General features: G+C 33.2%; 1 protein-coding gene across 1 annotated transcript in view; it reads right to left on the reverse strand.

Moving 5' to 3' along the window:
• Positions 1–874: 874 nt before the first annotated feature.
• The window catches only part of SCN9A (sodium voltage-gated channel alpha subunit 9), a 190,472-nt gene continuing 176,295 nt past the window's right edge, over positions 875–15,051 (reverse strand). The window contains exons 25-27 of the mRNA XM_072612196.1: positions 13,862–13,966; positions 9,621–9,891; positions 875–8,025 (exon numbers count right to left, since the gene is read on the reverse strand). Coding sequence (XP_072468297.1) covers positions 6,833–8,025; positions 9,621–9,891; positions 13,862–13,966 — 1,569 coding nt within the window. The 3' untranslated portion in view covers positions 875–6,832. The remainder of the gene's footprint in view (positions 8,026–9,620; positions 9,892–13,861; positions 13,967–15,051) is intronic.

Genomic DNA, 15,051 nt, shown 5'->3' on the forward strand with positions numbered 1-15,051 from the left:
GCAGATTTAGATCCTTGGGAACTTTAGAGGCTATCCACTCCAAATTCTTTATTTTACAGATGAAAAAAGATTGAGGTCACTTAATCAGCAAGGATAAAAAAGATAATAAGTGAAAAAACTGAGATTCAAATCCAGGTCCTCTGACTCCAAACCCAGAGTGCTTGACCCTGGGGCTCTGGGCACCATGTTTTAGGAAGGACACTTAAAAATCCAGAGGAGGGCATTTAGAATAGTCAAGGGCCTTGGGTTCATGTGATAAAAGGATTGAGGGAAGGACTTGGGGATGTTTAGTCTATAAAGGAGAAGACCCAGGGGAACATAACAGCTATCTCCAAGTATTCAAAAAACTGTAATATTCAAGAGGATGAAACTTTTCACTAGAGGGGACAACTAGGAGAAAAGAGTAGAATTTAATGTCAAAGTAGTAAATTTAGATTTGATGACAGAAAATCAACTTCTCCACCTTAAAAGTTATCTAAAAGTGGGATAGGATACTTCAGGAGGTGGTGAGCTCTCCAACATTGGGAGTCTTCAAGCATAGGCTGGATGATGTATTTCACAGATGTGTAGTATTAGGGATTCTTTTTTTCAGGATGAGTTGGTCACTGGTGCCAACTCTGAGTGATTGTGTGAGTAAGGGGTATTTGTTTTAGAAGACTAACATCTATTATATCTTACTAGAATAAGAGATTATCTGACTTGAAGTAAACCCTCTGGCGTATGACCATTTGGATTAAAAATTATTATAATAATTATTATAAATATTTTCTTCCATTTTGTGGACTTATTTGAAAGTTAATTGAAAATGATAAATTCGTCTTGGGCAAAGGGATGATCCTCAAAGATAGGATTTTCCATACTTTGACAAAGAGATAGTGAATTTGTAGTAAAAAAAAAAAAGTCCCCAAGAAGCTTTTTCTGATTCTTATAGGACATTTATGTTGGAGGAGAGTTTTCAATTAAGTCCCTGAATGACATTAAATGTTTGAAATAACATTGTTGAGGATGAGAATGATGAAAGTGCATCAGGGTATTGTAGAGAGAGGATCAAGATGACCTCTGTTCAAGTCTTTCCTCTCCTACAAAGACTGTGTGAGCATGGGGAAATTCCTTATGCTCTAAGTGTCCCAAGGAACTAAAAGCCAAGGGTTGCAGAATAGCAATAGAGCTTACCTATTCTTATCTGTTATGCACTGCTTATCAGTGAATCAATCAACCATTTATTATGTACCTCCTATGTGCCAGGCACTGTGCCCTCATGGAACTTACATGCCATAGGAGCATGTATACAGATACAGCATGTATACAGCATGTATACAAATAATATTCAAATGTATCTGTGATCTCATTGTTCTGGAAATCCCCTCCACTGAGGAAGCTCACAATTCACCCATGCCTGCCCAATCTGAGAGTTCCTCATTTATTTCCTCCCCAAATTTCCCCAAAGGGTATCTACCCAATATGGTGGAGAACTTTCTCAATTTTCCCAACCTATCCAGGTACAGAGCACTCTGGCTGGTCACCTATCAGCCTTTGCGCTCACTATGGGACCAGTCTATATCACTGCATACAGGATCACATTAACAAACGTGGTTAGAAAATAAATATACTTGAGATAAATACAAGAAAATAATTATCCTTGAAATGGAGGGAAACCACTGGAGTTTATTGAATAGTGGACATAATTAGGCTTATGTTTTGAGAATATCACTTTGGTAGCAGGGTAAAGAATGGGTTAGAGAAGACAGAGACTTGAGGCAGAGACTAATTAGGAGGCTACTGCAAAAGTACAGATGACAGGTGATGAACCTGAACTAGGATAATAACATCTATGGGAATAGAGAGAAGGTAGTAGATATGAGAGATGTTATGGACACCATCTTATCAACAGGTTAGACATATAGAAGGAGGAGTCAAATATGACTCAGGTTGTCAGAACAGTCAATAGTACAATCTGGCAGATGAAATAAGCTAGTGCAATACTGGATAGTATCAATAGAAGCTTGGTGTTGAAAATAAAGGAATTTATAATTTCGCCTCCTGCTCTCTTCAGTATTTGAAGGGCTATAAGATGGAAAAGAGATTATAGTTATTTTGCTTTGATGCCTTAAGATCAGAAGTAGATGCAGGGAGTGAAAGTTAGCAAATAAATACAGATTCAAGATAAGAAAAATAGTGCAATAATCTGAGATATCTAAAAGTGGAATAGGTTGTTTTGGGAGATACTCAGTTTCCCATCACTTGAGATCTCCAAGCATAAGTTAAATGAATAACATTAAAAGACTTTGCTGCTCAGAGATGAGTAAGATAATGTGACTTCTGATGTCCTTCAAGTCTAAGATTTTATGATTCCTAAATCTAAAAAAAGAGTAAGGTAGCAACAGTCAATTTATTCCTGGGGCTACATAATGTACAAAATCCTCTAAATTTACCTTAAAACAAACCTACAGATTATTAATGGTGGTATGTACTAATACTCATAATGGAAATCATTTCCAAAGTTATGTATCTACTGGTGCTTTTTAATGTTTCAGTAGTTTTGAGACTAATATTAAATGGGAAGTAAGAAGGAATATATTTAACCAAATCAGATTGATATTTCTTTCTCTTGGTTTTGTTACAAAATATTTTTTTTTCTGTCCTCTCTCCATCCATCAATTCCTTTCAACACTGAGCAGAAAGAAATCAATCCTTAGTTTAAGTCCACTGATGTGACATTAATGTGGAAGTTCAGCATGGTTTTATATTCTATGCAGCATTTTAAAGTTCACCATTACGAATCATAAAACAAAATATTTTTTCCGCATCTGCATTAGCTCCTAAGGTAAATGAAAAAATATACAAGGGTTTAAAAAATTCAAAATGGCTAATTTCCCCCATTTTTTCCTCTTCATGAGAAGAGTAGTTTCAGACTTGAATAGAAATGGATCTCTGCTGGCTACATATTGACTTAGAAGACCACAAAATAACATCAGCTATGTTATATTGTATTTTTATTTTCTTAAACATTTTCCAATTACATTTTAATCCAATTAAGGGTACAGTGTGGAGTGGCTGTCAGGTTAGATGCTTTTGTGAGTACTAGCAAATTTTTTGGCAGAAATAGTACTGATTAAAATTATAATTGTTTTTGCTAGAAGACACATTATTTCTATACAAATGACTTAATTTTTCTAATGGTGTTATTCTCACTTTCTATTAAAATGTGTTAGTCCAAATACAATTGACTTCTTATGCTACTGATGACAAATGCCATTTTTTAAAGAGCTAGGGATTTGAAAATTTCATAATTCTAAGTGAACAGCACAGATAAGTTATACTTTATGTGCATGGCTATTTTATTACTTTCATGAAACTATTCTTCATCACTGTTTGCTCCAAGAATATTTTAATATAACAATAATGGAAATAAATAATAATGTCTACATGAAAGCAATGTGTTGAGATTTCTGAATTTTGTTGCTCTGTTAGTCACAACATATTATGTGGCCTTCTATTCTAGTCAGATACCTTATTCTCAGCTCCTTTGAGTGTATTTTGGAACAGTCATTTTATTAGGTCCTTTTCCCCTTTACTCACTTCAATAAAAACAATGGAAGTATACGAATTTATTAGCTTTGCAGGTAGGGGTGAGATTTGGACACACATCCATTAGGGAGAAAACAAAGGTCATCATTTTCCTTGCCCAAATCCTTTGTGTTCTGAAGAACTAACAGCTTCACTTGTTTTCATCTTAGCCATATATTGAAATTGATGTTCTAGAGATGAACAGCTTCATTTTGCAAACCAGTTTACTTTCCATTTAAAGCTGCTTTGTTATATACAGTAGCTCCTTTATTATGTCATGTTAATTGTGATAAAAGTGAAAACAAGTAAGAAAATGTAATGAAGATGTAGCCATGATTCTTTAAGTCAGTCTAAGGATAATATAGGTTAGCTATATGTGTAGCAGTATCTCCAGTAGACAGCTAACATTTCAAAAAATGATAGTCTAAAATAAAAAAATTGGTCTAAATTTACTTTTTATTTGTGCTACAATCACAAAGACTTCAACTGGGATTATCAATTATCGGTAGAAAACCACTATTGTATATGTGCATATACATACATGTATGTATATATACACATATATACACATACATATACACACATATATACACATATACATACAACTTATAAACCCTTGTACGAATGTATACATACTCTGTATGAATGTGCATATATGTATGTGTCTGTATACATGTATATAATATAATATACATATAGTTTCTACATATGTATATAAAGTTTTAATGGACCTGTGCTTTCATTGGCAGAAGAAGCTTCCAGTGAATTATTTCCACTACCAATGAAGATTGGCACATGTTTTCCAATTTATAGTCTTAGAGACTAGGGGTCACTGAGCTGTTAAATTAATCCCCCAGGTCACAAAGCCAGCAAGTGTTAGAGGCAGGAGCTGAACTGAGTTTTTCTGACCAGATCTTTAGCCTCTATACCATAGTGATTCTCATTACTTTGTACTACTGGGATGAAAATTTGCATAATCTACCCACTTTTTTTTTTACTTATCAAATAAGGAAAAGGACTTTGAAACTTTTCCTTTCCCAATGGGACTTCCAAGAAATCCACAAATTGAAGTTCCAGTCTCAAAGCTGTTCACTTTAAAATGGTGCAGTATAAGAACATTGACAATGAAAGAAACATATTACTTTTTATTTTATATTAAGTGTTCTCAATTAATGGATTTAAAACAATGAGAAAGAATTTCGAGCATAAATAAAGAGGTGTTGGTTTGAATGTACAAAATACTAAAAATTATCATCTTTATAAGTTATTTTATTAAATCATCTTGATCTATTTTAACAGGGTAAGCAGGAATGCAATGCCTTGTGAAGTCTAGGAACATTAATTTCATCAGGCCTTTGTGATATTTTATATCCTAGTTGCAAAAATACAACCCAGCTGTAAAAGTCTCAGCTGATAATGATCTTAAAGAACCATAGAATGGGAATTGGGGTTGTTATTTCATGAAAGTCCATATTTCTACATATCTGTATCTGTCTCTCTTTCTGTGAAGGTAGCTTTGTGGTCCTCTATGTATGTGTGTATATGTATGCTTATGACAGCTTATTGAACAGAGTCTTATTTTCTTTGCCATTAATTTAAAGAGATGCTATGTCTCGTTAAAAAAGAAGCAAAAGTCTACAGAATTTTTAAAAACCCCTGTGGCCCTCAATTATCTTCCTCTAGATCTGTGGCTCTGGATTAAAAACAATCATTCTCTGCCTGTTGTTTAAAGTTATTAAAACATCATGATTTGAACATGTGTTTTTTTTTTTTGGTACAAGTACTAATGACAGGGCTTGCAATATCTCTGAAAAGTGGGAAAACAAAAAGTGGGCAATAATATAGGCAAGACAAATGTCTATTTCTTATAACCTGTAAAACACTAGTACTATACTAAACCTAATAGAGAATATAGTAAGATAAAGCATTTTGGAGCTGGAGCTTAGCTCCCAAATTAGCCAGCCCACCATTCATTGTGCAAAGGATTATGAGGTTCAGATGAGGTAAAGGACTCAGTCATGGTCATATAGCTCATTAGTGGTAGAGCCAAGATTAAGGAACCAAAATCTTCAACTTCCAACCAAATGATCTTTCTATTTTACTTCCCTTCTTCCTATTAGAAGCTCAACAGGTTACCAATGGAAAGCTTGCCAATTATGTATGAGGCAGTACATATTTGAGGCAATAAATATGGTGCCCAAGTCACTAATCTGTTTGCTCCACCTACACCATGGTATCAAATTACCATGTACATATATCAGCAAGCACATTGAGAGCTGAAGGGCTGACCAGAAATACTGCAGGAGAAGGTTTGAATAATGTCACAGAGCAGCTGGGCCATTCTAAGGCAGTTAGATGCATTGTTTGATTCCAACAATCAAGAAAACACTCAAGAATTGCTTCTTTGCTCTATAAATTACATACATTTTGATGTGAATAATGCAGACCTTCCCTGGCTTTTCTTAGCATGTGAAAAGTGCAGAGATACAGGATAAGTAGAAACACAAGATCTTCAGCAGAAACCTTTGGGCATGACTTCTTTGTTGATTAGGCTAAACAGGAGATATTATTAATAAAAGTAAGCCACCTACATATTTAGGGACCATCTCTGAGATTTTACAGGCCTGAAAACAACTAGTCTTGATGCAACATGAAACGAAGTCAAGCACCTTAAAATAGAGAAATCCTTTTATGTGCAGTTAACTGCAAGACTTTTAGCAGTAGGTTTCTTCTGTATAAGTAGAAATCTCAGCCATCATGGCCACTTTATTCTGGTGGTGTAGAGAATCAGAGGAAAACACTTTTCTCTTTGTTGATTTTTAAAATAGAAATGTATTCTTTGGAGCAATTGCCTCTATTATTAACGTGTGTATGTTTGTGGGTATGATGAATAGCAAACTAAAAAAAAAATATGAAAAGATGACAGAATTGTGAACTGTTCTGAATTTACATATGGTTAACCCAATGCAGAAAATTTAGACTCTGCCTCCCTTAAACCGTAGTTCCTATTGTCTGAGAAGAACTTCTGTTCTGCTATAAGACCAGCTAACAGTGCAAAGAGTGAAACTCTTGTTAAATTTACTACCCTTTTTTCCCCCCAGAATCACATTAGTCAAAGAATGGTCCCTATACTGTTAGAAGTACTGACTTTAAGCTTATAGTGGTAAAAAACAGTCAGTTTGGCATAAACATCCAAAACAATCCCATTGACATAATAAGTCATTTCCCAGGCCATACGCTATTGATGGCAAAACTGGATTCTCCATTACTTATTGCCTTCCTTGCCATCTTTGTCTTTGTCTTCCTTTTCTGATTTGTCTTTTTCATATTTCTCGTTGTCTCGCTTTGTCACACTATCATAAGAAGGTGGAGAGGTGGTAGAAGGAGTCACGTCATCTGTTTTCTCTGGAGTTGAGTTTTCATTACCCTTACCAAAAACCATATCTTCTTTCATAGGCAGATCAACTCTTTCATCGCCTTTGTTATATATGCCTGATATGTTTTTGACATTTTGTCTTAAGCGGTATCGTCTGAAAGCTCGCTGAATGATTGTAGCTGATACTTCCTCTTGTTTTCGTTTTAGAGTCGTGGTAATGGGTTCATAAGAAACTTTAGAAGGATTTGCAGCTACAAACCGCTCTTCCATCTGTAAACGAAGGGTGTCCATCTCTTCACTTTCACCTAACACACGTTTTGTAAAAGCAAATAAGATATCCAGGCAGTGAATTCGGTCCCCATTTACCATTGGTAGGTCCATGGCTATAAGCTGGACTTTGTTCGGCTTTCCTATATGAAGAGGAGGATCTAATGAAGCTGCAAAATCAGAGAGTTTGCTGTATTCTATGAACTGGGTGGCATCAGGATCAAACTTCTCCCAAACTTCGTAAAACATCTCAAAGTCATCCTCACTCAGTGGCTCTGCACTTTCTTCAGTTGCAACACTGAAGTTCTCCAGGATAACAGCAATGTACATGTTTACAACCACCAGAAATGAGATGATGATGTAACTGACAAAATAAAAAATACCAACAGAGGAGTTGCCACAATCTCCTTTGACAGAACTTCCTGGATGAACTTTTTCGGGGTCACAGTCTGGTGGTCCACTGTTCAGAATGGGTGCAAGTAAACCATCCCAACCAGCTGAAGTGGTAATCTGGAAGAGGCAGAGCATACTATTGCCAAAGGTTTCAAAGTTGAACATGTCATTAATTCCAGCTTCCTTTTTAACATAGGCAAAATTAGACATTCCAAAGATGGCATAGATAAACATGACCAAGAAGAGCAGGAGACCAATGTTAAACAGAGCAGGGAGGGACATCATCAAAGCAAAGAGCAGTGTGCGGATCCCCTTTGCCCCTTTGATGAGACGAAGGATTCTGCCAATCCTGGCAAGCCGGATCACACGGAATAGGGTAGGGGACACGAAATATTTTTCTATTATGTCAGCTAGAAACATACCTGTTAAAGAACATAAAATAGAAAATATTTAAATGTAGTTTATGACATCCCTATGAAGATAAATCATTTTTCCTTTGATCTTTGGTTCTCTAGATTAAGAATATCAAATTTTCCCTTGCCTCTAGAATTTTAACTCTAACCTTCACCCTGCCTCGCAATCAACACAAATTGCAGGACTGGGAATTTTCATGGTCTTCCATTGTGTGTCTTTGCTGGTAGTTTTATGGTTAGAATTTTACAGTGTTGGTTATTTAAAAAAACTATCAGGAACCACAGATTCTGGAAACATTATATCACTTTACAAATTAATAATAATAATAATAATAATAATAGTAAGATGGATAAAACCCCCTAGAATTTCAAAATTGAAAAGACATTGGAGGTCATTTAGCATAACCTATCTCACAATGCAAGAATCCACCCTGACTGAAAATTAGTCATCCAATTTCTTGATCATCATGAAAAATGGGGTTATCTTGCCCATAGTAGCAATTAATTTGGTTTATTGAACTAAACTGAATTACAAAGAAGTTCTTTCAAGTTTCAGATTGCATTATTAACAAATTCTTTCTAGGATGTCCCAAAAATCTTATTGGTGCCTTTTTGTAGGTAGAGTGTAGCATTATGACTTTTGGGACACCCTACATATCAAGACACACATATTTCACTTTAACCAGCTGTCCTAATTCTGTTTTCTGGGTGAATTTATAATTTCAATCCTAAGATATAATTTTTCTGTCAGGGTAGGTCATAAACTCACCCCTGCACACCTTCTTATCCTATTTAATCTTTGTGTTTACTTTCTATAAGTTTTCTACAGAAGATTTATACAATATGATGAGAACAATCTTCTAGATCAGGGGTTCTCAATTTTATTTGTGTGTGTGTCATGGACCTTGTGACTGTCTGGTAAAACCTGTGGGTCCTTTATCAGAATCATGTTTTTAAATGCATAATTAAAAGAAAAAAGATAGTATAACAATGGAAACCAAAGATTATTGGGAAAAATAGCTTTTTTTCTCATCCAAGTTTATAGACCCCATAAAATATATCCATGGATCCAAAGTTTAGTTTTGGCAATTAAGAGATTCCCTTTTCTAATTCTAGTTTCCCTTTATGTGTTATCTTCACACCATTAGAATATAAGATCCTTGAGAGCAGAGACTGCTTGCTTTTTTTTAAAGCTTAGAACTTGTCACACTGTGACTGACACATAATAAGTATTTAAAATGTTTTAAAAATTTTTTATTCATTTTCTCATTATCCAATTTAATTACCTTTTGTTTTTAAGTCCTCTTATAAACTCCTAAAAGAAATGCCTTGTTTGGTGACTGTGAGTTACATATTTTTTGCATGGAAATTTACCCATACTCATCATGACCTTGACCTTAGGATAGCAATCATTTGTGAGCAGAATCTCGTGTGCTACAGGAACAAAAATATAAGACTTGAAACAAATTAAAATAGTCCTTCATTCCTCACATTAGCTGAGAGTATTTTTCAAAAGAAAGATTCCCACAGAGGGATTCCCTGACCTACTATTCCTTTATGAACTATCTAAATGAATACCTGACACTATAAGTAAAAATTCTTACCTACAATGGACAGAATGACCACCACAAAATCAAAAATGTTCCATCCAATAGTGAAGTAATAATGGCGGAGGGAGATCACCTTCAGCACACATTCTCCAGTGAATAAGATAATAAAAACCATATTTATCCAATATAAAACATTGGTCATGGTTGGACTTTGTTCATCTTTTTCTACCATCATGGTCACCATGTTAAGACAGATAAGCACCATGATTGTAATATCAAAAGCTTGTTTTGTCACCATATCAAATATACATCCTTGAAATTTGTTCTGTAAAATGAAGAAAAATATACATTGTATAGCAACCTTACAAATAAGATTTAACAGCTATTAGCATACAGAAAAACATTTTTGGTCTATCAAAATTTCGGTGACTTGGTCCATAAACAGTTGTACTCACTTTATCCAGTAAGATGTGTTCTTTATAGATACTACAGATCAAAGATTTATAAATAGTATAATAATAAAATAATATTTATAATGTTAGTACTCATTAATCTCCAAATGGTAAAACTTCCTAATACACAAAGTTCCTCTTGTTCATCGCCTTCTCTGACATTTATTTGATGATCTATAAGTGGACACTTAAATGTACCAGTATCTCTTAAAGAAACTATTTGTCATTTACCAATAGATCATTGCTGAAAGGATATAAGCAAAGAGTTCTCAAAATAATTTTACCCTACTAACCGCCATATTAAAGAATGATCCAGATTGTTAAAATAAGAGAATAAATAATAATAAAGAGAATAATAATAAGAGAATAAAGAAGAATAATAAATAGGAGGAATGCAATTCAAAACAACCTTGAGTTACATTCTGCAAATTGGCAAGCAAATGGCAATATCAATGATGGAAAAGTTGTGGGAAGGTAGGTCTAGGAATACATTATTGATAGGGCTATGGATCTATACAGCAGTTCTGGAAAGCAACTAATATTACTACAATATCCATATGCTTCGACCTAGAGAATACATTACTAGACAAACCCTACCAAGACCAAGGACAAGATGAAAATCTACACCATCAATGCATTTTATGATAGCAAAGGATGGAAAACAAAGTATGTTTCTATGAATTGAAGAATGAGTAAAAATTATGGAATGTGAAAGCGATGTGATGTTACCATGCTATAAGAAATTATGAATATTAATAATACAGATATGCATGGAAAGATACACATGAACTGATACAAAATCAAGTAAACAGAGCCAAGAACAAAATATACACAGTAAGCACAACAAAATAAACAGAAAATAAACCATAAAAATATTTAAAAAAATAAAAAAGAATATTCATGGCTTAAAAGAAAAAAAAAACCATGAGAAGACACCCTCCTTTCTCCATTTCCCCCTTTGTAGAGGTGAGAGGTCTACAACTGTGTTATGGTACACAAGATTTTTTTGATGTGTTCATTATTTACACTGATTTTCCCCAATATTTTTTCTTTTCCTTTTTTTGGTCAATAAAGATATTTGATAAATATATGTTTGGGGTGGGGGAGGCAGTTGGTTTGCTGGGGGAAATTATGGTCATATAAAAATAAATGACCTAATAAATATCTCTATCTCTACATATGTAGATTTTTTAAAAAGCATCAAAAAAATTCAAGGTGTTCCAATGGTTTTAATGCAGTTGTAAATTTTAATAAAATTCAGAAGTGTAAATTAATGCTCAGAAAAACACTTGAAATTTTATTTAAATTTCTTTTATATTTATTTAGTATTATACATTTTAAGTTTTAAAAATTCACTTTAATCTTAATAAAATTGAGCTTTCCTGTTTGTGATAGTTTCAAGATAACGCTTTCTCCATCATAGATCAGTAGAAGAAGTTATCTTGCTTGACCATTTTGGTTACCTAATCTATATCCATGGGATCTTTTCTTGTGAAATTGACAGAACTGTCATGAATGCATTAAAACTTCATTTTCTGGTTGATCATACAGCTAGTATTACAAATGTAATCCTTTCAGTCTCTGAGCAGTACAAACGAACATTTTCACAAAGTTTGAAAATCACTGGAGGGGTGTGGTTGTCCACAGAATGATTGTTATGCTGAATTTTAATAAGACATATCAGTGTTTAAAATGAAAACAATTTACCTTTCATTTTTTTTGTAAATTGGTACAAATTATACTTCTGAACTTGTTAAAGCACTAAGCACTCAAAATTTTGGGACACTTTATATATTAAAAAGATAAGACTGAGGAAATTATGGTGTTTTTAAAAGAAACCATATGGTTAATTTTTAAAATTTTACTTTTCTAAAATTTAAATATTCAATAAGAAAAAATATATTATAAACTTAAATGTTAAAAAATATAAAATAAGATTTATGGTTAATTTTTGATTAATATTTCAAAATATAAAGAATATTCTGCTAATGGACCTATTTTTCAAATTTCAATTTGTTTTCACAGATTTTCTTTTAACAAGGACATGATATCCATATATTAAAGTAACCACATATCTTTTTAAAATATTTGTACTTCAATTCACTAAACCTATATCAATGTGATCAGAGAAATGAAATCATTGCCTATACTAAACACCCCTGTTGTCACCAATTTTCATGGCAACTGAGTGGAAAGAACAGAATGGCAGATTACCTACAACTTGACCTGAGTTCCTTTAGCATATAGGCATGTGTTCCAGTGTTTACTGTACTAAAATATGTTAATGTTGACTTTAAGATCCCAGCATCATTAGGCAACGTTTACTTAGAGGTTTCTAAGGGGGCATGGCTTCATGGTGGTGATAATTTCCCATTTCAGACTCTTACAAATAACACTATTATGCTATGGCTTTCCCTTCATTACATAATCTTTTAAAAAATAATTTTATTTTCTCCCAATTACATATAAAAACATTTATAACAATCCTTTTTTTTCTTTCAAATCGGAGTTCCAAATGTTTTCCATCCGTCCCTTCACTCCCCTCCTCCCATCACAGAGAAAGTGATTTGACATAGATTGTTGTATATGTACAGTCAAGCAACTTTACATGATCTTCCTATCTCTACTGGGTTTAGAACATGTGGAAGTACATATATACATACATGTAACATATATGTTATCTATATTATAGGTGTGTATACACATTTCTTACACATAGACATACACACACAAAATGTGTCTCCTTAGCTCTTTCTATTATATATTATTTTTACTAGGATACTTTGGTCACTATATCTCCACTGGACTCACTAAAGGTACCAACAATTTGACCGCCCAAATTATGAAGATGAGAATCAAATAACAGTTTCAAATATGCTCAGAAAGTTAAATACACCATAAAGATAGAAGACATTTTTTCTTTTTTAGGACCAAGAATGTCTTTTAGAGCTGTACTGCTTCCACAAGTAAGAAGGAACGTAGCCCATGTTTGATCCCACTTCTGGGAGTCAGGAGTTATCCTTTAATCACCTTCATCCTCATGTTTACCTGGCAATTTTTACTGGAATATTAGAATATAAAATTATAATGTTATATTATAGAAGAATATGTTGAGATTAAAAACAAATTGTATGTGTATATTTATATGTATAGAAAACTTTAGAATTTACAGATGTTACAACGCACAGTGCTGCACACTTCAGTATTAGCTTTTTTCACTAATAATGGATATTTATTCATCAGTAACTTTAAAATAGTAACTAATTTATGATCCTAAAACAAACCAGACATCTATTAGAACAAATATAGGTCTTTTGATAGGTCTACATTAAAGGATGAGCAAAAGTTTAGCTTCAGATAGAAGTGGAATATAAACCATTATCACATCACTACCACTGTGGGAGATTGAATCATATCAGTGCTACCCAGTAGCTGTTGCTGGTTTTTGTTTATTTTTTTGGAGGGAGGAAGGGAGAGAATCAAGATCTTTTGTTCAGAGCTTAAAATCTTTTGTTCAGAGCTTAAAAAAACAACATACGCATGAATTCTATGAAGAGAAAAAGAATCCTATAAAAAGGAGAGGTTCTTAATCTTTTTTTTGTGTTACTATGGATCTCTCTGACAGTCTGGTGAAGCCTATGTAACGCATCTCTGAATAATGTTTCTGAATGCATAAATTACATAAAATTACAAAGGAAACCAATTATATGAAAATAATGTTAAGAACATATTTAAAGCAAAACAATAACTCCATGGATCCCAAGTCAAGAACTCCAACTCTAAAAGAAGCCTTCCAAAAAGTCTTCTGAAATTCCAGATCACTGGAGTATAACAGTTGCTTACCCCTGGCCTGGGTATGGGCTTTTGTGGTTTCTTGGACCCCAGCTTTTTCATGGCATTGTAATATTTCTTCTGCTCCTCTGTCATAAAGATATCTTGACCTCCAAGGTAAAGAAATAAAATAAAAACTATTTAAAACCAACTTTAATAAACATTTCAAGAACAACGATAGTGCAAAATTTGGCCCTTAAGAAATGGGATTCACTAAATATTTTTAGTCATTATGCAAAATGTTTTAAAGATCCATATATTTATGATATACAGATTCTTCCAGGTTTAGTACACATATATAAATTGCTTACCACACAAGCGAAAAGTGCCTTCTGTTGGCTCTCTTTTGTAATTTTTTTTAATGATGAGGATATGTATGGCATTCATATGCATGTAAAATATTTATAATAGGAACATAGTAATGATAAATTTAGATATCTAGGGGTAGAGTAATATGGAGTAGAGCGTAAGAATGCTTTACTCCTGTGTATTCTGTTGGTGCGGCAAATATTTCATACTGCTTTATGGATAAAGGGAGAAAGAATAGCAAAAAATCTAGTTTTGTGATTTGGCTCATTTCCATGGGTCTTAGAAAAGTTTATGGAGGAAACTAAAACCAATAGTTCAAGTAAAGCCTTGGTTTAGTTGTAATAAACTATCATTCTGTTAGCAAAGAAAAATGGTGAAATGTCACTATGTATAATTTCATGCACTGGGATGAATTATGTATTTATCACATTAATGAGGTATGTTTTGGAACATGAAATACAAGTAACTGTGAAAATTAGTAATATTATATTTCAGTTATATATACAACTAAATATTATTTATAGATATAATTATGCACAATTATAATTGTATAAACATAATTATACATTATAATATAACGTGTAAGTAAAAGTGATATAAATAAATATAAAAATATAATCCAACCCTCTCATTTTAAAGATTAAGAGAGACCCAAAGAACTTAGATTTCCATAAGATATAGAAGTTGAACTGTCTTTAACAAAGAAATTAAATCTGAACCTTTAATATTTTAACAGCAAAAAAATAATATCTAAATCTGGAATCAGCAAATAATGATCAATGAACCAAATCTGGTCTACCACCTGTTTTTGTATCGTCTGAGAACTAAGAATAAAATTTCATTTAAAAATGTAAAAACCATTCTTAGCTCACTAGGTGCATCAAAACAAGTAG

The sequence above is a fragment of the Notamacropus eugenii genome, chromosome 5 (genome assembly GCF_028372415.1).
Source record: "Notamacropus eugenii isolate mMacEug1 chromosome 5, mMacEug1.pri_v2, whole genome shotgun sequence".
Classification (NCBI taxonomy): Eukaryota; Metazoa; Chordata; class Mammalia; order Diprotodontia; family Macropodidae; genus Notamacropus; species Notamacropus eugenii.